This window comes from Furipterus horrens, unplaced genomic scaffold (genome assembly GCF_987537825.1).
Source record: "Furipterus horrens unplaced genomic scaffold, mFurHor1.1.pri manual_scaffold_2, whole genome shotgun sequence".
NCBI lineage: Eukaryota > Metazoa > Chordata > Mammalia > Chiroptera > Furipteridae > Furipterus > Furipterus horrens.
The window spans coordinates 151,492,634-151,519,276 of NW_028327172.1; the positions used below are offsets into that span (position 1 = coordinate 151,492,634).

Consider the following 26,643-nt stretch of genomic DNA (forward strand, 5'->3'; position numbering starts at 1 on the left):
TGCTGTTGGAGCCATAGTGTGTCTCACCTGCAGTCTAGAAGGATAACTCTGAACGTGAGAAGAAACAGAAGCAGGGGACAAGCTAAAAGCTACTATGAAATTACACATTTGAGAAGTTTGGTAATCAGAAGAAGAAGAAACTGGGTTGGAAAAAGAACAAAATTAAGCTGTGGAATGATGCATGGCTCTGAGCTCCAGGCCACTGCTGTGTCAGAAACAGGAACAGTAAAGACATAAGAGGGCAACTCCTTCGCTTGCCTGGCACTCTGCTCCTTGGTGGCCAAGGTCAAGACCCTAGACTAGCTGATCCTGGTCATAAGAAAGGGCTCTCAGACTACCTTGGAAGCCAAATGCATGCCTCCATGGAAAAGAACAAGTTTATAGATCACTTGCAGTTCTGCAAATTTAGTGTCTTCCTGGAGTCTGAAAAACAATGCCAAGAACCCTGAAGCTCTGTTGCCCATGTACAGGGCTTGAGTAGTCTGACTTGTCATGGATGCCACCTCTTACATGATTTGTTTCCCTTAGGGCCAACTCTGTGACATGGAATCCACACAAGATGATGGGCGTCCCTTTGCAGTGTTCTGCTCTCCTGGTTCGGGAAGAGGTACGTCCTTCCTGACTGGTGGCCCAGTCCATCTGTGGGGTTTGATAGAGTAAATGTGTATAGTGACAGAATCAGAATACAGGATGGTTTTACAGGCTGGAACAGTGAGCTACATCAAGAAAGGGGAAATTGCTGATGAGGATAATGATAAGATCCTGATTTTATGTCCTAATATATTCTAGTTACAATTTGACTAGACAAGATAGTCATGTTTCACACATAACTAAATTGTTCTACTTATGAAAAAGCATGGGACATTAGGTTGTAATCTGTGGGGTCAACAATGGGTCAAGAGAGAATTATTATGAACAAACCATTAATGGGATGAAAGAGGAGAGTTTCAGGATGAGGAAGGTGGTATTCCTCCATATCACCTGGTTAAACTATGCCTGGTGTGGTTTGCTCGTGTCGATGCCAAATAGTATATGGGACCCCATCGAGCTAGAGCTTGAACAGTGGAGAACACTTGGTAAACATGTAAGAAAGGGGCTTGATAGCCCTGGCTGCTGTGGCTCAGTGGGTTGAGCGTTGACCTGCAAACCAAATGTCACTGATTTGATTCCCAGTCAGGGCCCATTCCTAGGTTGCATGCCGGGTCCCCAGTTGGGGGTGCATGAGAGGCAACCACACATTGATGTTTCTCTCCCTCTCTTTCTCCTTTCCAGTCTCTCTAAAATAAATAAATAAATAAGTAAATAAAAAGATAAAGTTATTTTAAAAAAAGAAAGAAACAAAGGGGGTTGAAAGAACTAAGGATGTTTAATCGAGGAAGAAAGGGAGGGAGGGAGGGAGGGAGGGAGGAAAAGAGGGAGGGTGAGTTGAAAGGATAGCAGCCTTTACAGTTTAAATGACTCTCAAGTGGAAGAGATTACTTTTTTTTTTTTTTCTTGAGGCTTTAGGGAACTAGGTTAGTAACACTGGGTGGTACAGATTTGGAAGCAAAATTAGAATACACCATAACTTTAGGTCTCAGTTGGGGTCAATAAAATGAATGCTTTTCTAAAAATTAAGCTACCCAAAAAGTAATGAATGCTTTATGTAGAAATAAATTCCTCATCAGGGGAGGTGATTGAATGACAATTGCACAATCACTTATTAGTAAGAGGATAAAAAGGATTTACTTATTGGGAAGGAATGGATTAATAGTTCCAGAATCCCTCTGGAATTCTATATCTTATACTACCTATTCTATGTCTTGTATTAAGTATTCTTTGGTAAGAAAATTCTGTTTTAGAAAAGCTTGTGATACATTGAGTTAAAGACTTAAAATGAGTTTAATTATTTCTGGGTATATCAGAGGTTTTAATATGCTGACATATATTACAAATGTCTGAAAAGAAGGGATTTATGATATAGAATTTCCTACATTTATTTGACAGTAGGAATCTCTTTTGCAGCAACTATTTTATAGCACAGTGCTTATCCATGTATATATTTAACATGGTTTGGGGACATAAGTTTATAACTTTTTAATGGCCCAGAACAAGGATATTATCTTACCAAATCCCTCTGTGTAAAAAAAATCTCTTTTAGTTACCCTTTTGCACAATGAGACTGGTGTTATCCTACCTTTTAGAGATCACATGCTTTGAGTAGCCTTTCCTCTCCCGGTAGAAGTTGGTCTGATCCGTCCACTTCCACAAGCTGGGGTGGCTCCCTTAGGATTGAGGGCACCTATTTGGGAGTTTGCTGGGCAGGGGAAGGCTGGTACCATTTTTCTGTGACCATGAAACAAAATAGAAGCACCTGCAGCAATTTTCAACTTTATTGATCAAGTGAATTTTCTGTTCCAAATTCTATGTCTTTATACTGCCCTATTTCAATTAGATTGTGTAATGTCCTTTAGTCTCAGAAAATAACAATGAATTCCACTGTGAAGCCTTAACTACAAGGCCAAGCCCTAGTTAAAATCTTAGCTGCATTGTATTTTCTTTTAGTTTGAGTAATTTTTTTTAAAGAGTTCTCACTGCTAACTTCAACCAAATGATCACATTTTAGTCTTTTCTTCTCTGGTCATGAGTCACAAGGGGAAAAAAAAAAAGCCAAAGCCTCTATAAAATCACAATTATGCTATAGGTAATGCAAGAGCCAAAGAATTCCTTTTGTTCGTGACAAATTGCCATGTGGTAGGGTTTCTAATAAGGAGACTGACAGTGCTGTTTTAGTCAGAGAGCATGATTCATTTACTGTCCTTTGGACAAGTTCAATCACTTTGCTGCCCATTTCCATGGTGAGCTTGTGAAACATTAGTGGTCATCAACAATGACACGGTCCATTGCCACCTCCATAAGCAAACTGAGTGTAAAAATGCAGTATAGACACTCTCATCACTCAAGAGAGGGACATGACATATGAAATATTGGTTATTTAAGATGTCTCAAAGTAGCAATATTTTTATTATTTTAGATTTCAGCATATAAAAATGATAGCAATGAACCATCTTAAAAGCTATGATTTCCAAAGAGAACTCAACCTTAACAGCTAAATGATAAAGTACTGTTTTCTTTCTCTAGCATATTCAATGTCTCTTTTATTTTTTCTTAATAACTTCCTTCTCAATGTAAATCTAATAGAACACCTGAGAAAGTCAATACGGTTCCTAAGTTTTCTCTTCTCTTTTAGGGATTGATGCAGAGTTGCAACCAGATGCACGCCTCCTACCTCTTCCAGCAAGATAAACACTACGACCTGTCCTATGACACTGGAGACAAGGCCTTGCAGTGTGGACGCCATGTGGACGTCTTTAAGTTATGGCTAATGTGGAGAGCAAAGGTGAGCATGTGTAGATCAACTGAATGTTGACTAAAAACACAAACTATATCTGGTGAGCCTTCGTATGACATGTCAATAATTGATTTCCAAATTACTAACCCAAGTTAAGTTTCTTTAATCCTATACCTACGTATCAGCATTCTACCATGGGCAAGAATATAATAAAACCCATTGTATTGTTTTCTTTTAAGCCAACTTGCTCTGAATGTCCAGTCATCTAGAAAACACATCCATGTTGCTTTGTATGGCAGAACATTTGGTATTTAAGAAGTGTTTTGTTGTTTTTGTCTCCCAACTCTTCCTATTTACCCACTCAATGATCACTGGGCAGATTAATGCAATCTAAAAGCATACGTTTGGAGAACAAAAAAGGAAAAGTAAAAAAACCAATCATGATAGCTTATTTTTGACATTTCAAAGGGGATAACCTCTAGTTATTAAAAACTCCAGAGGTACCTAGTGCAAAGTCCCTTTGTACAGTTTCTCTACTGACCTTGGAATTGCACTGTGATGATCACTCCCATCTCTGAGACACAAATTCTGTAACTAATGGTGTGCAGTGCTGGCTAGACCTAATTGTAGCCTTCCAGGAGCATACGTGATGTTTAAGTATAAGTGGGTTGGAAAGGCTGAAGATTTTATTTTTTATCTTGACCAGGCTCCGAACTTAAATGTGAACAAATTGGTGGCTTCCCACCTGGTTTCACTTATCTCCCACAGGAGGCAATGACCAGTCAGTTGACATGCTAGGAAAACCCAACTGCTAAAAGAGGAAAACATGACAAAGGAAAAGGGAAAGGGAGGAATTTGAAGGATGCCTGTCCTATATGTGTAGGAGAGAGCCCACAAATGTGGCTTTAAGCTTTTTAAGTAGATGACACAAACACGTGACAGATTTAATCCCATTGGAAGAGGCAGATCACCTGGTTGTGGGATGTGCCAGGATGAGACCACAGCATTGGTTATTCCTTGGGTTTGTGTAAAGAGTCATGAACCATAACCACAACCATGCATTCCATGTGCTGTTGTTAATAAACTTTTTCAAAGTAAATTAATTGCCTTAAGAAGTTTAGAGAGGAGATTGGCTAATAAGAAAGAATGGGGACTTGAGAGTCAAATAATATAGTCCACAATGATTTTATGGGCTCTTTTTTAAAGCCATCCTGGATAAAATACAGGTTAAATGGAAAGAAGTTTTATACAGAAATAATTCTCAAGTGGTCTCCAGGGATGGCTAGACTTCGTATTCTCTAGGCAAACATCCATAATACTATTTACACTAGCTGAATTTTCCCTAAGTGTTGCTAAGTATTGGGCCGCTACTTGGCGTGAGGCCCCAGGTAAGTTGTTGCTCTATAAAGGTTATATATGGGTGAGCTCCCATCCCTTGAACTGGGCAGAGGTCCTCTTCCTGTTTTGAAAGTGGAAAGCATGACAAGGACACACACCTTGAGTGATCCTCATCACTCAAGATCAAACTCATTCAGTTGGAAATGATATTTTCATTGGAGAAAAGTAAATGAATCAAGAATATGAATTATTACTCTCAAGCTATTTAAAAGGAGTGGGCTTTTCATTTCGTCAATTGGTGGGAATTACAAAATATCAGCTAGTACGTTGAAGAAAGTTTGATCTCTAAATGTTGTCCAGTTGTCCTTTTTGTCTCCTTTTCCTGGGGTGTTTTTATTAAGGTGATGATCATTAGCCATGTTTACAAAAAATGTTTCTCTCGTGGTTCATCAGTTCCTGCTGCTCCTTTTCCATCTGAAGCCTACTCGCCAGCATGGTGTAGCTGCTTGGTTCTTAGAGAAATAACGTGGAAGACAGCAGGTGTGAATTAAACAGCAGGAACAAATGAAGCTTGAAATAAAGGCAAAGGTTCTAGTTTCTAAAGTGCTGAGATGAAGGCAGCAGGAGTGGGGATAAACAGAGAAAACAAAACAGTCACAACAGCTACATAGCTCATGGACACATACTCTCTTCATTCCTTGTGTAAAACCTTAAGTATCTAGACATCTAAACAGTAAAAACTCCCATTTGGCTTTCAACTTAAAGGTGCATTGTTTTTGAAAAATGAAATGATAATAATTATTAAAGTAATAAGTTTAGTCCTACACTCTGGATCAGAGGTGAGAATAATTACCTTCTCACATCAAAAGCTGCTAGTAACACCCACCAGGGAAAGAGCGGTCATTTCTCCCAAGAAGAACTGTGAAAGGGTGAGCCATGATGTTCTATTTCACATGTCTTCTTGCTCTCAGGAACAAGGAAACAATCTGAAAAGTCAATAATTAGTAAATCCTCTGTTATCAGACATGCCTGGAGAGTGCAATGTTCAAGTGAATCCACATGTTCTCCTAAGACAAACCACATGAAAGATAGTACCCTGAGTATAAATTACTATTCCTTAATCTATTAATGACTAATGGAGCTAACTGCACTGATGACACCCCTCATATTAAGTGCAAGATAACTTGATCAGAGCAAATTTATCACAAAAAAAAATGAGCCTCCTGATATAGGATGTTGGGAGGCGTTCTAGACTCATGCTGTTATATAATCCTATCATTAGTAAAGGCACTGTGCCTGCCCTCAACTCTGTTTTTATTGAGTAGAACTTTCATTTTTGTCTGCATTTTACCAGCACTTAATGATTATTTTCTATCTTAACAAATTTTTCTTCAGTGGTAAAAACTTGGTGGTAGAAAAAATTTGAAAGTCATTCCCTTTTTTTAGGCTTGCAGAGAAGGCTTAATATATAACTAACAAATTTTCACAGTAAATCTCTGTGTTTGTATCTTTCCTTTTAGTTTTCTGTGATTGGGCTCCCTAATTTAAACAGAGATAATAGAGGGACTGGAAAATGGCTAGGGACAAAATAATAAAATAAAACAACAGGAGAAAACTGTTAAGGGGACATTGATGGCTAATAGCATATTCTGCTCAGTGATTGAATGTTCACCCTCTCTTTAAATTATTTTAATAAGTTGATATTGAACAGTTATTATTGTACCTGGTTCGAATGGGATAAGGAGCTACAATTTCCCAGACAGGATAAGATAAATGTACAGATAATCCTCATGTGAGACAGGCTATTAATGGTCACAAAAGAAATACAGACATGGCTTGAAAAGTTAAAGGATAGAGAGGTTTTTCCTAGTTTGAGAGTCAAGAATGATTTATCAAGAGATGACCTTCAAGATGGGTCTTGAACATGATAGGTAGAATAATAGAATATTTATTCCCAGAAGAAGATTTAGCAGGGGCTAAAGTGCATAATATTCTGAGCCTCGTGAAAAGTCTAGGTGACAGAAAAGTAATTATGGAGCAGTAAAAATGGAGGTAGCAGCGGAAGATTCAGTCATTATTTCAGAAGCAGCAGCTCCGGGGCCCAAGAGCATTAGAGGAGGGTGTTAAGAAGCATAGAACCATGAGCAGCACTCAGATGTCAGGCCCCAGACAACACCAAGGCCATGGCTGAACAATGGGAGACCATGAGATCGCTGAAGAAGATAACACAAACCATGTTCATCTTCCTGAAATGCTCATTTAGGAGCCTGGGTTGGGCTCGAGGATCTACATTTTTAACACAATTATTCTGGTTCTGATACAGATAGTTGTTCAGAATGTACTTTGTAAAAACACTGCCCCAGGCATTAATAGTTGCACTGCCATTCAGTCATCCATTTATTCAAAAAATATACATTGAGCACCTAGTATGTGCTCAGCATTGCTGGTGTGAGTGATACAACAATGAGCCAAAGGAACATAAATCTGTGCCCTTGTGGAGGATATGTTTCAGACAGGTCAGTCTAAACCAATCCTAAGTGTGGGCAGTGAGGGAGAAAATCAAACCATCTCTCTCCTGAAGTGCCCTCGACATAACCCTGAGGCTGAGATTCAGCCTTTCACTTGGGAACACCCATCTGAGTCTTCAGCATCCTTCAGTGACTCGAGTGACAAAGATGGGATGCCTGACAAGGTTTTATGTGCCTTAGTCATTCTCACAATATGAGCTGTGTGGCCTATGATAGCTACTCAACAAGAGTTTGATGAATAAATGATTTTTAGACAATGTCCTAAATAAGGGTTCAAAACGTTGAAATAAAATATAGAGCTTATTTCCATAAATATCCACCATGAAAGGAAGGGCTCCAGGTACCCTAGTCCTCTGTCTCTCCCCTTCTACCTGTTTAGCCATCAACTAAAGGGGTAGTCAGACTCCTCCTGCTCATCTGCACACTGAAGTCCTGGACTAGTGAAGGCCAGAGGACTCCCACTCTTGCCTGTGGCAATCCCATTCTCTTTGCAATACAATCAAACTCATTTTCCATAGTGAAGGCCAGAGGACTCCCACTCTTGCCTGTGGCAATCCCACTCTCTTTGCAATACAATCAGACTCATTTTCCAAACATTCATTTCACCTTACTGTGTCTCTGTGTGGGAAACCACACAGGCACTGTTATTCCAATGTGACCACAGAGACCAGCCAAGGTCATACATACACTGGACCGGGTCAGAGTCATACTGGTCCTGGCCCTATCCTGGATCAGGTATGTGCAAGTTTAAATTCAGCTCTAGACTGAGCCAAAGGATCTAGTTTGGAGAACAATTAACCTCTCTCCCTTCTACCAAGGGTCTATCACAAGTAGACCCAAACTTCCAGGTCAGTCCAAACCAATCCTAATTTCTTTGGCATCCACTTCCTCATGGAGCACGTGGTGTGGGTGCTGGCATGAGCATTTGGGCATCAGCTCAGTTCTTCGTTGGGCTCCTCAGGAACCAGTCGGCCTCCTTACAGTAATCAGCTTGGGCAGCAGTCTCCAAAGAAAGAGATTAAGCCCATGAGATTTTTTAAATGCAGCTTGTTCTAACATATGCATCAGATATTGAATGTCACTGGCTGTGCTGGATCCCTCTTTTTGCTGGGATAACCAGGCTGTGTGTAACCAGGAAAGTGAGCTCATCTGTCTCCACGACAATTGCTCGCTCTAGTTTCCATGTTAGATTAGTCACTGGTAGGCCAGGTCTGAGAGCTCCTGAAATGAGCCTTAGCTGTTTTTCAAAGCTTTCCATTAGCATGCCACAAACACTGAAGGAAAGCCATTTTAAGAATTCCCTAGTGTGGCCTGATGTCATTTAAACAGTTCCAGTTCAAGGATGTTGTGTTGTTTTCCTAAGTCCAGATCCTGGGCTTCCAGAGCCGGAAGCTGAAAGACCTCTGTGATAATGTTTGTCCATTACACACTTATCAGTCATTTATCCCCAGAGGAGAAATCTAATGAGCTTTGCAGAGTGACAGGCTAACAAAGCATCTGCGTGCCCCTTAAGATTCATTCATTCATGTGTTCAACAAATATTCACTGAGACCTACACTGTTTGTTCTGTGATGGGGGTTCATTTGGTGAACAAAAGTGGGGTGTGGAAATGACAAATTTACATGATGAGCAGGGGTTAAGCAGACCTCCTGTGGCAGGGGTAGGGGGCTAGTCTCTGATGATGCTTCTTATCCACAGGAAAAAAATAGCTCAGCCCTCCTGTCATTAATGACTTCCATAATTACCCCTATAAATGGCAGAGGCAAATTTTCCCCTTGAGTAATCAAAATAATTGCCTGGGGAATGGAAGCTCTGAGAAGAAAAGGAGTCTCTGTGGAGAGCAGTAATGACAGACATGAAAAAGAAAAAAAAACATGAGGGGAAGAGCATTAAAGGATCAAAAATTGACAGAGAAGCTTCTAGAAACACTGTCTTATGTTAGGGAAGTGTTGGAGCAGAGCCAAGACAGAAGTGACAGAAAGACCATCTGTCTCGAGGGATCATTTGCCCCGCCTCTCAGTATGGGTGCTCACCCACTCTTCTCAGCTTTCCTGACACTGTTCTTCTCTTACTTAGGGAACTACTGGGTTTGAAGCTCATATTGACAAGTGTTTGGAGCTGGCAGAGTATTTATACAATATCATAAAAAACCGAGAAGGTTATGAAATGGTGTATGATGGAAAGGTATGTCTTCTGATTTCTATCATCCCAAAATGTTTAGTCAATTGCCATTCTTATTCCTGTTACTTTTTTATGTCAATAGTATACTGTCCAGGTGAGTGGACCATTGCAAAGAAGAAGCAGGGGTGCCAGGGTAGCTGTTCTGAGCTGGAGTAAAAATCAAACTCACAAAAAATAACGCTGTAAAATGTTGTGAAGTTCAGCATCTTCAAAGAGGATTACAGATTTAGAAATAGGAATTGTATTCAGAAGCTTTAGAATAAACAGATTAGAAATGTCCTTGAATTTTTAAAAGTGCCCTTTTGGGCTCTGTGTGAATCTTACTTTCCTCTTTGTAGCCTCAGCACACAAACGTCTGCTTCTGGTATGTCCCCCCAAGTTTGCGTGTTCTGGAAGATAAGGAAGAGAGAATGAACCGCCTTTCAAAGGTAAGTGATACAAGCTCCTTTCATATGGACGTTGGTGGGTACATGGGGCCTTTCACATGTGCATCATCTTTATGACACAGCCATATGTCTTTAGAAGAAATGCATCCTTAATCTTGATACATGAACCCACTCCCCTCTGTGGGCTCCTGCTGAACTAGGACATACAAAGCTGGTATATCCAGTCTTTTAACAACTGTATTTGCTTCTGTTTTCTGAGAGTGAGTTTATGATGTCTTACAATAAGCAGTTAGGTAATAACAGGTATTGGCATTCACCACACAGCAAGAACCCTTGCTGGAATTGACTGACCTGCCAAGTGAAACTGGTGCTCATTTACAAGCATGGAAGACTTCAGGTCCCAGAACTAATTAGAAAATAAAGCTGCTGCTGATCCTCTTGAGATGCCAAGGTCAAGGCTGCCCTATGGGGTCTTTATAGCTGTGGTGACTCCCAAAAGGTAACAGAGAAGGGAGCAGTAATAATAATGACCACTGTTCAGTGTGTGGTGTGTCCCTGGCTCAACTTTGATCTAGCACTATATCACTTACCTTTCACAGCACCCACTTTGGGGAGTACTGTTGTCCCTCTGTTCCACTGGCCTGGAACCTGAAGCACAGGGAGAAAAAGTCACCTTCCCAAAATCACACCTGAGTCTGACCTTGGAGCCAGAGAGTTTATGCTATAAATTTTACTGTGGCCAATAAGACCCCCTTTCTTTTATCCTCTCCTGCTCCCATCATTACACACAAGTGAAACTTGGTTTGTTATGTATGCCAAAGAGAGCCCTGATGGAAGGTAAATGCAGGGGTCCATCTTCCAGGTGTTGGAGGAATGAGAAACTAGGGATGCTCATGTGTATTTGGATCTAAAAGTGTTGACTATTGGCTGTTTGGCTTGTTGCTTGGTTGCTTGGTTGATTGGTTTACCATTTTCTTTTCTTCGTTTTTATTTTTTATTTAATCTTTATCATATTTTTTCATTATCATTTAGTCCTCTTATTACCCCCCTTTCCCCCAGCAATCACCACACTGTTGTCCATGTCCATGAGTCCTTTTTCCTTTTTGCTCAGTCGTTCTACCCCTAACACCTCCTACTAGCTGTCCTCTGCTCTCCATCTATGATTCTGTCTCTGTTTCACTTGTTAGTTTGGTTTGTTCATTAAATTCCACATATGAGTGAAATCATGTGGTATTTGTCTTTCTCTGGCTGGCTTATTTCATTTAGCATAATGTTCTCGAGGTCCATCCATACTGTTACAAATGGTAAATTTTTCATTTTTTACAGCTGAGTAGAATTCTATTGTATAAATGTCCTATAATTGTTTTATCCACTCATATATTGATGGATACTTGGAACACCTTCCATAACTTGGCGATTATAAATAACACTGCAATGAACATCGGGGTACTTATGTTCTTTTGAATTAGTGTTTTGGGTTCCTTCAGATATATTCCCAGAAGTGGGATCGCTGGGTCAAAAGGTAGATCCATGTTTAATTTTTTGAGGTATCTCCATACTGCTTTCCACAGTGGCTGCGTTAATCTGTATTCCCACCAACAGTGCAAAGGGGTTCCCCCTTCTCCACATCCTCTCCAGCACTTGTTTGTTGATTCATTGATGACAGCCATTCTGACAGGTGTGAGGTGATATTTCATTGTGGTTTTAATTTGAATTTCTCTGATGATTAGTGATGTTGAGCATCTTTTCATATGTCTATTGACCATCTGTATGTCCTCTTTGGAGAAGTGTCTATTCAGGTCCTTTGCCCATTTTTAATTAGGGTGTTCATTTTTTTGGTGTTAAATTTTGTAAGTGTCTTATAAATTTTGGATATTAACCTCTTATCAAATGTACTGGCAAATAAGTTCTCCCATTACTATGGGTTGTCTTTTCATTTTGCTGATGGTTCCTTTTGTTGTGCAAAAACATTTTAGTTTGATGTAGTCCTATTTGTTTATTTTTTCTTTTATTTCCCTTGCCTGGGAGGGGTGCATATATCTGATAAAAAAATTTTCTGCAAGTGAAGTTCAAGATTCTGCTGCCTATGTTTTCTTCTAGGATTTTTATGTTTTCAGATTCAACATTTAAGCCTTTGATCCATTTTTAATTTATTCTTGTGTGTGATATAAGAAGGTGGTCTAGTTTCATTTTTTTGCATGTATTTTTCCAGTTCTCCCACCATTTATTAAATAAACTATCTTTAGCCCATTTTATGTGCTTGCTTCCTCTCTTGAATATTAATTGATTATAAAGTATGGATTCTTTTCTGGGTTCTCTATTCCATTCCATTGGCCTGTGTGTCTGTTTTAATGCCTGTACTAGGCTGTTTTGATTATTATGGCCTTGTAGTATACTTTGATATTAGGTAGCATGATTCCTCCAACTTTATTCTTCTTTCTCAGGATTACTGTGGCTACATGGGGCCTTTTGTGATTTCACATAAATTTTTGAAATATTCGTTCTAGTTCAGTGAAATACATCGTTGGAATCTTGATAGGAATTGCCTTGAATCTGTAGATTACTTTGGGTAGTGTGGACATTTTAATGATGTTAATTCTTCCTATCCATGAACTCAGAATATGCTTCCACTTATTTGTATCTTCTTTCATTTCTTTCTTCAGGGTCTTATAATTTCCCAAGTACAGGTCTTTGACATCCTTGGTTAGGTTTATACCTAGATATTATTTTCTTTTTGTAGCAATTGTTTTGGATTGTTTTCCTGATTTCCCTTTCTGTTAGTTCATTATTGGCATATAAAAATGCAACTGATTTCTGGGTATTAATTTTGTATTCTGCTACTTTGCTGAATTCATTTATCAGTTCTAGTAGTTTGTTGGTGAAATCTTTGGGGTTCTCTACGTACAGTATCATGTCAGCTGCAAATAAAGACAGTTTTACTTCTTCCTTTCCAATTTGGACACCTTTTATTTCTTCTTGTCTGATTGCTGTGGCTAGGACTTAGAACTATGTTAAATAAGAGCGGTGAAAGCAGACATCCCTGTCTTGTTCCCAGTCTTAAGGGAAATGTTTGTAGTTTTTGCCCTTTGAGTATGATGTTGGCAGTGGTTTTGTCATATATGGCCTTTATTATGTTTATGTATGTTCCTTCTATTCCTGCTTTGCTGAGAGCTTTTATCATAAATGGTGCTGGATTTTATCAAGTACTTTTTCTGCATCTATCGATATAATCTTGTGGTTTTTATCCTTCATTTTGTTTATGTGGTGAATCACACTTATTGATTTGCGAATGTTGTACCAACCTTGCACATTCCTGGAATAAATCCCACATGATCATGGTGTATAATATTTTTGATGCATTGCTGTATTCAGTTTGCTAATATTTTGTGGAGGATTTCAGCATCTATGCTCATCAGGGATATTGGCCTATAATTTTCTTTCTTTGTAGTTTCTTTATCTGCTTTTGGAATTAGGATAGTGCTGGCTTCATAAAATGACTTTGGGAGCCTTTCTTCTCTTGAATTTTATGAAATAGTTTGAGAAGGAGAGGTCTTAGTTCTTCTTGGAGTGTTTGATAAAATTCACCTATGAAGTCATCTGGTCAGGGCTGTTCTTTTGGGGAGTTTTGGTTGTTTTTTTTTTTAATTACTATTACTGCTTTTCCTGGCTGGTTTGGCTCAGTGGATTGAACGTCGGCCTGCGAGCTAAGTGTCGCTGGTTCGATCTTCCAGTCAGGGCACATCAGAGAAGGAAAACTCTGACTCCAAAAAACCTCCGCTGCCCTGCGGCATACCTCTTCAGGGGAAAGGCTAAGGGAGTAAACCCCGACAGAAAATCCGGAGCCGGAGTCCTTAAGGCGGTTTGACGTTGTAGTCAACACCGGCAACTCCTGCGGCGCACCTGAAGCCAAGCTGTATTGACTCCGTCTTTCCCTTGGACCCTTCAGCTGCGAAGAGAGGGGGGGTCTGCTGCATGGGCAACAGCAGACCCTCCATATCACCCTGCCCAGGCTCTGTAGCTTCAGCTTCACTGGAGAGGACACTCCAGCGTCATCGCAAGATGTCGATTCAACACGGGAGGAGACAGATACCGTGTCACTCCCGAGTCGGACTGTACAACCATTCTTGGCGGTGCAGATAGACTCTTAAGAAGCTACACCATCGTCTCTCGAGACGGATGGCTGCCGACGACTATTACTGCTTCAATTTCATTAGATGTAATAGATGTCTATTCAGATTCTGATTCTTTCCGATTTATATTTGGAAAATTGTATGTTTCTAGGAATTTATCCACTTCATCCAGGTTGTCCAGTTTGTTGGCATATAATTATTCATAATATTTTCTTACAATCCTTTATATTTCTTTGGTGTCAGTTGTTATTTCTCCTCTTTCATTTCTGATTTTATTTATTTCAGTTTTTTCTCATTTTTTCTTGAATCTGGTTAAAGGTTTGTCAATCTTGTTTATTTTTTCAAACAACAAGCTCTTGGATTCATTAACCTTTTATATCATTTTTTAAGGCTTTATTTCATTTATTTATGCTCTAATCTTTACTATCTCTTTCCTTCTACTCACTTTGGGCTTTGTTTGTTGTTCTTTTTTAAGTTCCTTTAAGTGTGAAGTTCGATCATTTATTTGAGCTTTTTCTTTCTTTCTTTTTTTTGAAATAAACCTATAATGCTATGAATTTCCCTCTTAGGACTGCTTTCCCATGTTCCACAGATACTAGATTGTTGTGTCCTTAATTTTATTTGTGTCAAGGTATCTTTTGATTTCTTCCTTGATCTCATTGTTAACCCATTCATTGTTTAATAACATGTTATTTAACTTCCATGTCTTTGTGTTTCATGTGATTGATTTCTAGTTTCATAGCATTATGGTCAGATAAGATGCTTGGTATGATTTCAATCATCTTAAATTTATTAACTTTTTTTGTGTCCTAACATGTGGCCTATCCTAGAAAACGTTCCATGTGCACTTGAAAAGTATGTATATTCTGCTGCTTTGGGGTGAAATGCTCTGAAGATATCAATTAAATTCATTTGATCTAGTGGGCCGTTTAAAGCTGCTATGTCCTTGTTGATTTTCTGCCTGGATGATCTATCCATTGAGGTCAAAGCGATGTTAAAATCCCCAGCTCTGATGGTATTGCTGTCAATCTCTCCCTTTACATCCAATAAGATTTGCTTTATATATTTAGGTGCTAAATATGCCTAAATGTTTACTAGGGTTATATCCTCTTGTTGGATTGTACCCTTTATCATTACGTAGTGTCCTTCTTTGTCTCTTGCTATAGCCTTGGTTTTAAAGTCTATTTTGTCAGATATAAATAATGCTACCCTAGCTTTTATTTCTTTTCCATTTGCATGAAATATATTTTTCCAACTGTTTACTAGTCTGTGTGTATCTTTCAATCTCAGATGGTCTCTTGGAAGCAGTGTATATATCGGTCTTTGTTTTGTTATCCATTCAGCTACCCTCTGTCTTTTGATCAGAGCATTTAAGTCATTTACATTTAAATGATTATTGATAAATACATATGTATTGCCATATTATTGTTAGACTCTTTTCCTCTGTTTTGCTTTTTCTCTTTTCTTCTGCTTAAAGCAAGCCCTTTAATACTTGTTATACTCTGGTTTGGTGTTAATAAACTCCTTTAGCTTTTTCTTGTCTGGGAAGCTCCTTATTTCTCCTTTGATTTTAAGTTATAGCCTTGCTGGAGAAAGTAGCCTTGGTTGTGGGTCCTTTTTTTTCATCACCTTGAATATTTCACACCACTCCTTTCTGGCCTGAAATGTTTCTATTCAGTAATCAGATGCCAGTCTAATTGGTGCTCCCTCATATGTAACTATCTGCTTTTCTCTTGGCTTTTATGATTCTCTCCTTGTCTTTAGGGCTTGCCAATTTAATTATTATATGTGTCAGTGTAGGCCTCTTTGGGTGCAAGTTGTTCTGGACTCTTTGAGCTTCCTGGACTTGTGTGACTTTTTTCTTCACCCAATTATGGGAGTTTTTAGTCATTATTTCTTCAAGTAGGTTCTCGATGCCTTGCTCACTCCCATTCTTCTGGTGTTCCCATGACGTGGATGTTGTTATGCTTTATGTTATTCAAATGTTTCTTAAGCTCTCCTCATTTTTTTAAATTCTTTTTTTCTTTTGCTGCTCTGCGTGGGTGGTCTTTTCTACCTTGTCTTCCAAAACGCTGATTCAGTCCTCTGTTTCATCTAACCTACTGTTTATTCCTTCCAGTGTATTATTTATTTCAGATATTGCATCTTTATTTCTAACTGGTACTTTTTTATTGTTTCTATGTCTTTTTTTCATACTGCTGTGTATCCTTATAATCATTACTCTAAGCTCTATCTGTTAAATTGCTTACCTCCATTTGATCTAGTTCTTCTGGAGAATTCTCTTATTCTTTCATTTGGAGTCTGTTTCTCAGTATTCCCATTTTGGCTGCTGCTTTGTATTTTCTGCCCTAGTTGTTAAACTAATCAGTCATTAAACTGATCAGTTGTTAATATAATCAAGGTGTAATTAGCAGCCTGGCTTAAAAACCACAGGGTGGAGCAGAGTATTTTCTGCAGGAAGAGGTATTGCTTCCCCTCAGGTTGATGCCACTGGGAGGGGAGTGCTGTGTCTGAGAGAGATGGCTCCTTCAGTATGGTGAATGACTCAGCATAGGGATCTAGTGGCTGTTCCTTCAGTTCTCTCCCCAGAGCCAACAACCCCAGACTCTCCTCAAGCGTCTCAAGCCCACTCTGCCCTCCCTTTTCCAGAGCCCAGGGTTAAGTGGCTGAAAACAAAATTTTGTGTTTTTGCCCTTTAAGAGGCTCTCTGTATCTCCAGCCATCTTTCTCTGGCAGAGAGACCCTACTGCTTTTCTGAATTCCTTTCTGACTCTGGTGCTATAGGATGGGGAGCCCAGTTTGGGGTTTAGACCTCACACTTCTCAGGGGACCTCCCCTACCAGCCACTGAAATATCCCTCTGGATCTTCAGCTGCCACTTGTGGGAGCCCAGCCAGCCCTCTCATGTCTCCTCCACACTCTCTACCAGTCACATTGTGTTGTATTGGTTTCTCTTCTTTCTGTCTGTGGTTATAAGGCTTCTCTCTAGCTAGTGTTCAGTTGGTTATTCTGATTTCTCTACAACTTAGTTGTAATTCCAGATTGTTCCTGGAAGAAGGTTAGTGTAGCTTCCACTTACTCCTCTGCCATCTTGGATCCTCCCTATTTTCCACAAAGGAGCAAACCTCCTGCAGTCACTGCCCAGAGCAGGGAAGACCCTCTCCCCCACTGCTAAGGAGCCAGGGCTGCCTCACTGACCTTGCAGAGCACTTTATTTTCTTCCATGTCAAAGAAGAATAGAATTTTTGTGGGGTTTAAAACCTCCAGAAAAAGCTTATAAATGTTAACACCTGCCCACAGGACCTAGACAGAATAAAATTTACACATAGTGGAGGTCCTTAAATCAAGCCTCCTAATTAAAGCATTGGTTCACATCCCTGGCTACACATTAGAATTGTCCCAAAGCTTTATTAAAAATACTTGTCATCAGGTCTTACATCAAGCTTTTCATCCAATTTATTTCTGAACGTGCTCGGGAATAGTTCTAAACATTCTCCGGGTGATTTCAATGTAAAACCCAGGCTGAGAGCCAGTGGCCTAGAGCAGGGATCCATGGGAGCATGTGACTGAAGTGGAAGGGTTTGTGGTCATGTTTGCAGTTTTAGAGAAGTTGGTTCATACCAGGAAATCAAGTCCAAGTGTATAAGGGAGTGAGGATAGGAGTCACATTGGAGAAAATGTTAGGCTCTGAAAAAAATAAAAAAAGAAAAGAAAAGAAAACAGAGGGTGGGGCTACTGTCTGACAGGAAAGAATTCTCCACCACCACCACCCAGAAGTTTTATGGTGACTTCTCCATGGTATATATTATTTTAGCAATAACTAATTTTATTTAACAAGCTAGTCAAAAAATAGATACTTCTATTTTAATTGGCTTTTGCTTCTTTAATTCTCTGACCAGACAGAGAATGCATGGAGTAGTTTGGCTGATTCCATTTGTTAAGTGACTCATTGTTGCTGGGCTGAGGGATGGGGCAAGATGAGCATAAAAAACAGAAAGGATTTTTCATCACTTTCTGAGGAAAAGTCAACTCTGAGTTCTCTCAGTTAAACAGAATTCTCTTCAAATACTTCTTAGATTTTAGCCAGTTACATAGACCATTATGGGAATGGAGAGTACTTCTTGGGGACAGCCATTTGAATATTAGTAAACATTTTCATACTTTTAATAAATCAAATTTGAAAGTCTCTAGGGATTGCAAAATGAATTCTCTTAAGTTTTTCATTTCCCAAGATTCCATTTTCCTGACTGTAGTAATAGAATTCAGCAATTCAGAATTGGAAATCAAAATAGAACCATATAAAATATCAAGGTTAAGTTTTGCTTATTTCTGTCAATGATCTTCCAGAGTTCAAAAAAAGATTTTTATTAAGTACAAAACCCTTAAGCTCTAATGTCCAGGGACCAGTAAGATTTTCACACACACAATCCCAGAAGGCAAAGAGCTGAGGTGAAATAAATCATCTGCCCTGTCCAATATGGTAGTAATAGCCACATGTAGCTGTTTGAATTTAAATCAATTAAAATTAAATTCAACCAAAAATTCACTTCTTCAGTCACACTAGCCGCATGTCAAGTGCTCAGTTTGTGACTAGTGGCTATTATCTCAGATGTTTCAGATACAGAAGATCTCCATAATCACGTGAAGTTCTCTTGGTCGGTTTTCTGTCTGGTGAATAGCAAAGAAGAGAATTAAGTAAATTGGCTTACTATACAGTAAGCATTCAAAGGTGTTATGCTGAAGTGCTATTTGCATCTTCCAGAACAGGGAAGGAAAACAACTCTTAGGAAACCTACTAGTGCATCAGAGGTCTTTTCTCAGTCCACATGCTGGCTTGCAGATAGATATCTAGGTAACAGCTGGTTAGTTCTACAACAGGCATAGTGACAACTTCACGAGGGCAGTAAAGATGAGAATATGGTTGGTGCATATCCTTCTGCCCAGTCTGGATTATGACTGTGTGGGTGGCACATTGTCAGTGAGGCAGCATGAACATGAGGGCCTGCGGTGCTATGGGAACATGATCACATGCCTTAGACACAAGCATGGGGCAGCACGTAGTCTCCATATGCAGACAGTTCTCAGATAAGAATCCAAAGGCAATATATTGATCACATTATGTTTCCCATTCTTTTTCATCCTCATCTTCTTATTTTAATTCTTATTGTATTTTATCATTATCTGCATCTCTTCTAGTAACCTTTAGAGTCCTATACTGATTGGTGGACTTTTAAAGTCCAACTATGGATTTAAAAGTAAATTTGTGAAGAAGTATTTTGACCTCATATTTGATGTGACTCCATGTTATTAAATGTAATGAAGAATTTAATTTGTGCAATTTTAACATTACAGAATGTCTTATTTATAGTTATTCTGCGATTTCATTTTTCAAAATTTTACGAATGTTTCCAAGATTTCAGAATGAAAAGGTTTTGTAATACATAATGAGAAATACATTTCTGCAATAGCGTGTGAGACTATTTCTTGATGCCTTAATCTGAGCTCTCTTTGGAGGAAAAAAAAAATGTGAATTCAAATTATGAAGGAGTCCCCTAGATACTGTTTTCTAAAGGCCTGAAAAAGCTAATTGCACAAGGAAGAAAATGATACTCAAAGACTCTTAAGGCAGCTCAGAAAAGTTCTTGCCGATTAGGCCCTAGTGAATTCGCAACACACAGCCCCTCTCTTTCTTAACTGACTTTCCTTGTTCAGCAAACCCAAGAATGTCAGACACCCCTCAAAAAAAGAATCCTAGATGTAAGGGAAAACTCAATATATTCATCAGAATAGTCAGAATTTTATTTTCCTTCTTAACTTTCCTTCTCAATTAGTGATTATGTAATGAAGTAGATGTTTCATGTTCCTGCTAATTTTAGTTCTTCCGCACTTTCTGGAAACAGTAAAAAGTCATATGTATTTAGACAGCTGTGATTACTGCCAACCCCACTAGCTTCAGAAACTGGAGGAAATCAATCTTACTTTGTGCTGAAGTCTCTTTGGGAGGATGGCTGTTACCATTAATCTTTTGATCTTTGATTTGCATTTATCTGAAGAGTTAGAGGTGATTGTTCTTAATAATTAGTGCCATTCATATATGTTTTTCTTTTCTTTTTTATTGACTTTATTGGGATAACAGTGGTTTACAAAAACATGCAGGTTTCAAGTGTACAACTCAACAGAAAATCACGTGCACATATTCCAATATGTTTTTCTTGTATTGCCCATGAAAACTAAATAAGGGTTTAATTTACTGAGCAAAACATAGACTTTTTTTAATCAGTTCTAAAGAGCAAGCATAATTGGTTGCACAGGTAAAATTAAGGCATAGTTACATGATTTTTCCTTAAATTTCTGCAGATACATGGATTTTGAATTCCTTTTCTAATTTGAGGTTTCTCTTCTCAGGAACACATTTATTTGCCCTGCCTCCTAGCACAAATTCAGAAATTAATCCTAGACTTGAAATACTTAAATCCTTATATACATTTATTCCCCAGGATGAGCCCAATGCTCTGGATATATCCTTAATCCTTTGGGTGAAAGAAGGATCAACCCAACAGAAACATTTCTCTTTATATTACCTCCCCTGAACCCAAGCTGTATCGACTCCGTCTTTCCCTTGGACCCTTCAGCTGCGAAGAGAGGGGAGGTCTGCTGCATGGGCAACAGCAGACCCTCCATATCACCCTGCCCAGGCTCTGTAGCTTCAGCGTCATCACAAGATGTCGATTCAACACGGGAGGAGACAGATACCATGTCACTCCCGAGTCGGACTGCACAGCCATTCTCGGCGGTGCAGATAGACTCTTAAGAAGCTACACCATCGTCTCTCGAGACGGACGGCTGCCGACGACGACGACGACGACGACCTCCCCATGGAATAAGCAGGGGAGAGGGGGCAGGAAGGGAATCAGAAAACTCAGTGCTGAAACAATCCTCCACATTTTTATTTTTAATTTTTTAAAAAATGTTTAAAGATTTAATTTTTTATTTTTTAATTTTTGTATTCTATTTTATTGATTATGTTATTACAGTTATCTGGATTTTTGCCCCTTTGCCCCACTCCATCCAGCACCCGCCCACTCCCTCTAGCAATCCTCCAATACTGTTCATGTCCATGGGTCACACATATAAGTTCTTTGGCTACTCCATTTCCTGTACTGTACTTTACATCCACATGGCTATTCTGTGACTTGTACTTCTTAATGTCCTCACCTCTTCACACATTCCCCCACATGCCCTTCCCATCTGGCAACCATGAAAATGATCTCCATATCCATGAATCTGTCTCTGTTCTTCTTTGCTTAGTTTGATTTTTAGATTCAATTATTGATAGATATGTATTTATTGCCATTTTATTGTTAATAGTTTTGATCTTCTTCTTTTTCTTAAACAAGTCCCTTTAACATTTTATATAATAATGGCTGGGTGATGATGAACTCCTTTAGTCTTTTCTTGTCTGGGTAGCTCTTCATCTGCCTTTGATTCTGAATGATATCTTTGCTGGGGAGAGCAATCTTGGCTGTAGGTCCCCACTTTTCATAACTTTGAATATTTCTTGCCAATCCCTTCTAGCCTGCAAAGTTTATTTTGAGAAATCAGCTGACAGTCTTATGGGCAATCCCCTGAAGGTAACTAACTGCTTTTCTCTTGCTGCTTTTAAGATTCTCTCTTTATCTTTAAGCTTTGGCATTTGAATTATGATGTGTCTTGGAGTGGGCCTCTTTGCATCCATCTTGTTTGGGGCTCTCTGTGCTTCCTGAACTTGCATGTCTATTTCCTTCACCAAATTAGGGAAGTTTTCTTTCATTATTTTTTCAAATAGATTTCCAATTACTTGCTCTTCCTCTTCTCTGGCACCACTATAATGCAAATGTTGGACCTGTTGAAGTTGTCCCAGAGTCTGCTTATACTTTCCTCATTTATTTGGATTCTTTTTTCTTCTTGTTGTTCTGATTGGTTGTTTTTTGCTTCCTTATGTTCCATATCATTGATTTGATTATTGGCTTCATCCAGTCTATTGTTTTTTCCCTATAAATTGTTCTTTATTTCAGTTAGTGAACCCTTCATTTCTGACTGGATCTTTTTTATGCTGTTGAGGTCCTCATTAAGTTCCTTGAGCATCCTAATGACCAGTGTTTTGAACTCTGTATCTGATAGATTGCTTATCTGCATTTCATTTAGTTCTTTTTCTGGAATTTTGATCTGTTCTTTCATTTGAGTAATTATTCTTTGTCTCTTCATTTTGACAGCCTCCCTGGGTTTGGGTCTATCTATTAGGGAGAACTGCTATGACTCTCTGTCTTGATAGTGTGGCCTAATGTAGTAGGTGTCCTGTATGGTCCAGTGGTACAGCCTCCCCTATCACCCAAGCTGGGAACTTGAGGCGTGCCCTTCCTGTGGGCTGAGTACACCCTCCTATTGTAGTTGAGCCACGATTGCTGCTGGCAGGTCAATAGGAGGGATTTACCCAGCCCAGTCAGCTGCAAGAACTGGCTGTGACCACTGTCAACTACCCTCTTCCCTCCATGGAAGATCAGCTGTGCAGAGGCAGGGTAGTGGTGCTCTGACATGGTCTAAATATGCCCACTGGGTGCGCAGTCTCTAGGGTTTCTCAGATGGTGCAGGGCAAGGTCAGCCCCCACCTGTGTTTTGCCCTGGGCCATCCTACCTGAGCAATTGAGATGCCTACTATTTATGCTGGGCTTGGAGATTCCCAGGTGAAGCCAAATTGTGAATCTGAGTTGGCTGCTCCTAGTCCTGGGCCTAGGGCTCACTGAGGCCAGCTGTAGCTTATTTGAGATGATTTAGGAAGTTGTGAAGCATGAGCCAAGACCTGCCATTCATAATGAAAAGTATATGGTTGGGCCTATAAGTTGGGTGGGGCTGAGATTCAGGACATCTCCAGGGCTGGGCAAACAGTGTTAGCAAGGTTGATGGAGTCTCAGATATGGTACCAACTTGCTGGCTCTGTGGGGGGGGGGGGGTTCTGAAAAGGGACAATGGCCTCCCCTCACCTTGATACCAGACACTTCAGTTTCTCCCTGTATGCCACTGGTGCCTTTCAAGCTGCTAGCTCGGTACTGGAGCTCAGGGGAAGTGGGTCTGAGTAGGTGAGTCCATGTGTGGGTTTTTAAAGATGAACTGCCTAGGGCTTCAGCATTTTCTTCCATTGACTCAATTCTCACTGGTTTTTGCAGCCAGAAGTTGTGGAGACTTATCTTCCTGGCACTAAAATCCTTAGCTAGGGGGACCTGGTATAGGGCTGGAACTCCTTGCTCCTAAGATATCCCCCCAGTATTTTCATCCACCACACATGGATAGGGGACCAACCCATTCTGTGTCTGTGCCCCTCCTTCCAGTCTGGATGGATGTGGTTTCTTTAATTCCATAGTTGTCCATTGTTTTCTGATGGTTCTGAGTGATGGTTGTTCTATATTTTAGTTGTAATTTTGATGTGGCAGTGGGAGGAGTTGAGCCATATCTGCCTAAGCTGCTATCTTGACAAGAAGTCTCCATCCTCCACATTTTAAGATGAGGAAATTAGGTCTAGGTTGTAAATGAAGGTGAAATGAAGGTGAAGCCTGTCTTTGGTTTTGGCTTTGGTAATGAAGGAAAGCAGAGTAGTTATTTTAAGCTGGTTATTAAGGAACAAAAGGTTCAGAAAGAACCAGAAAGAACCTCTGACCATCCCCCTTTATCTGCCTACAGGAATTTAGATAGAGATCCTGCTCCAGGAAGGAGATATCATCACAGATAACTATAATTTAATAAAAACTAAGTATGATGGATGGGGAGGAACCTAGCAATGTAGCTTTGATCAAAGTCTTCTTTGTATCCTGTTGTTAAAGATGGCCCAGCAAACACTTATTTACTAAACTTTTGCTTTTCCATCTTTATGTAAGTTGTCTTTCTGCCCTTTGATGTCCCAAACTACAACCCACCTCCTCTTCTCCTTAGCTCAAGATGGCCTATAAGCTCCTAACTGCCCAGTCTGTGATTGGATTTTATTCTTATGACACCCCCAAATGTGCACCTATAAAATAAACTTTGAACATTTTCTCATGTTAATCTGTGTTTGTTAAATTCGATCATTAATCCAGCTAGAAGAACTTCAGTCAGAGGAAAAAAATTTTTTGTGCCCCCAGTTTGTAACAAATCATTGGGCCTGATGGGAACCAAGTTGATTTTGTACATTCAGTACTTTGAAGATGGAAACCTCATTGTAAAGCAATGATTATTTATGTGTTGGTATGGAAAAGTGATATGTTAATGACAGCATTCCATTTAAATCTAACTATCCTTCAGATGGATTCCACTGTGAGATAAGGCATGGTCCCCATTTTGAACTGAATTGGTGACTGCGTATCCAAAATGAGTCCAAAGTGTTCCTAATGTTTACCATTCCTGGTTACATAATTGCATCAATGAACTTAAAAGAGCAGATACTATATTTACAGACTCCAATGATAAAATATCATTGGACAGCTCACAATACAGTTAGATATAATTTAAATGTATATCTTTATAGTCAATAACAATTCAGGGACCCCTCAATAGGCACCTGGCACCACCAGAAACCAAACAGAAAAAGTGACAGGCACTATGCCTGCCCTCCAGGAGCTTGAGGTTCAAGTACAAAGACAAAATGTATTTTCTCATAAGTAAGGGAACAATCAGAAATTAGAATATAATTACAATCTACGGGTAAGGATCATATATTTATAACTTAAAAGAGAGAAGATGCTAATGAACTAGAGGAATCAGGAAAGGGTTCATAGTACTTGAAGGACTGTGCTGGAGTCTTGGAGTGCATGTTGAATGTGAATCTAAAAGAAAAGGGATTCTAAGCAAAGAGAACAAGTATGAAGAGATAAAAATATACAAGGTCCACTCAAGGAGTATTAAATAGATAGCTCTGGTCAGAGCTGAAGGTCTGTATTGGGGATCACTGGAAGATGATTCCTCAGAGCTGGATGACAAGGGCCTTTGGGCTGTGCAAAAGAGTTTGACTTTAATTTCATGCACAGTAGAGGACTGTGAGCTCTGTAGGCATCAGCCTGGCATACATGTGGTAAAGATTCATCTGTGATCCATTTCTGGAATGTTAAGTCCTCACGAGTTCCACTTTTTGCCTCACTTGATTCTTCATCATTATTAAGGAACATATTTCAAAATATCTTATAAACTGAGATAATGAGAAAGGAGAATAAGAAGAAACTGGAAAGATTTAGGGTCTCAAGAAAAAATTACTTTAAGGTCTCAAAAGTCTGCTTACTTTCATACATCACTTGGTATTGAGGCTTACCTCTTGGTAACCATTCTCTGAACAATGTTTTATCTCCAATGTTTCTACATTTACTGAGGGGGGAAACATACTCTCCCCCAAATGTTGTATTGCTAAACTATTAGCCTTGGACCAAAACCAGATTCTTCTCATTGTCCCAAAACACCAACTAGAAAGTCAAGAAAAAGGTGGCAATCACTTGACACCCTACCATTTATAATTCCTCTTACTACCTTTAAGATCTTGGATGTATTGAACTACTCCAGTCCTCTAATTCCAAGAAAACTTGGTGGCAATTTCTTCAAGGAAAAACAAATATGATTCTAATTGTTTAGTTAAAAACTAAAAATGCTACTTGATAGTGGGTTCTTTGGACAAGGGGAGAGTCCCCAGGAGAAACAATCACCTTACTGTTCTGGTCTCTCCCACAGGTGGCTCCAGTGATTAAAGCCAGAATGATGGAATACGGGACCACAATGGTCAGCTACCAGCCCTTGGGAGACAAGGTCAATTTCTTCCGCATGGTCATTTCTAATCCCGCAGCAACCCACCAAGACATTGACTTCCTGATTGAAGAAATAGAGCGCCTTGGACAAGATTTATAAGAAACTAGCACACAAAGCTGTTTCAATTCTCTAAGTAGACAATTAAGTTGTCATAACTTGTGTGAATGTATTTGTTCCAAAGTAAATCTATTTCTATATTGTGGTGTCAAAGTAGAGTACAGTTTAAAAATTTAAAAAAATTGCTTCTTTTAAAAACCCTTTCTGAAGTTTAGAATACCTCTCTAGTAATTAGTGACAAAGGCTGTGTTTAATCCATAGGAAAAGCTTAAAATTGTTATAAATACGTCCCTTTTAATATAGTGTGCAAATCGAATTTTATTTTCACTTCAGAGTAGTAGGATTGTATAGAGCCAAATCACCCCTGAATCATAAAAGGTTCTTTGGGGTGCAGTGAAAAGGACAAAGTAAATATAAAATGTACGTTGACAATAAAAACTCTTGCCTTTTTCATAGTATTAGAAAAAAATTTCTAATTTACCTATAGCAACATTTCAAATGTATTTAAATACATATAATTTTACAAAAGGAAAATATATATATTAAAAAGAAATCCTATTTTGTAACATATAGATTTTTATTTTATATGGGTTATACAAACTGCAGGGACAGATATAAAAACTAAGCCAGATTTTTTTTTCTCTTTCTTTTAATGGAGGCACAATAAAACACTTAGCAAATTTATTTTGAAACATAGGCCCACATAATTCTTCAGAAGGTATAATGCCTTCTTTCTATTCATGTTATGGCTTGTCACATCTCTTAAGTAAGTACTAGAGAACAAATACAAAAGAATAGTGCAAGTTCCTTAATATAATTGATCAGATCAATAATAAGATACTCTTCCCATTTAAAAATGTTTTCCACCAGTTGACCCTTTGCAGACATGCTCAATAAGCA

The 26,643-nt window shown here is 39.1% G+C and overlaps 1 protein-coding gene across 1 annotated transcript in view; it reads left to right on the plus strand.

Moving 5' to 3' along the window:
* GAD2 (glutamate decarboxylase 2) overlaps positions 1 to 26,229 on the plus strand; it is a 79,008-nt gene extending 52,779 nt beyond the window's left edge. Inside the window, exons 12-16 of the mRNA XM_090266626.1 lie at positions 529 to 607; positions 3,230 to 3,379; positions 9,274 to 9,381; positions 9,717 to 9,806; positions 25,612 to 26,229. Coding sequence (XP_090122752.1) covers positions 529 to 607; positions 3,230 to 3,379; positions 9,274 to 9,381; positions 9,717 to 9,806; positions 25,612 to 25,785 — 601 coding nt within the window. The 3' untranslated portion in view covers positions 25,786 to 26,229. The remainder of the gene's footprint in view (positions 1 to 528; positions 608 to 3,229; positions 3,380 to 9,273; positions 9,382 to 9,716; positions 9,807 to 25,611) is intronic.
* Positions 26,230 to 26,643: the final 414 nt, after the last annotated feature.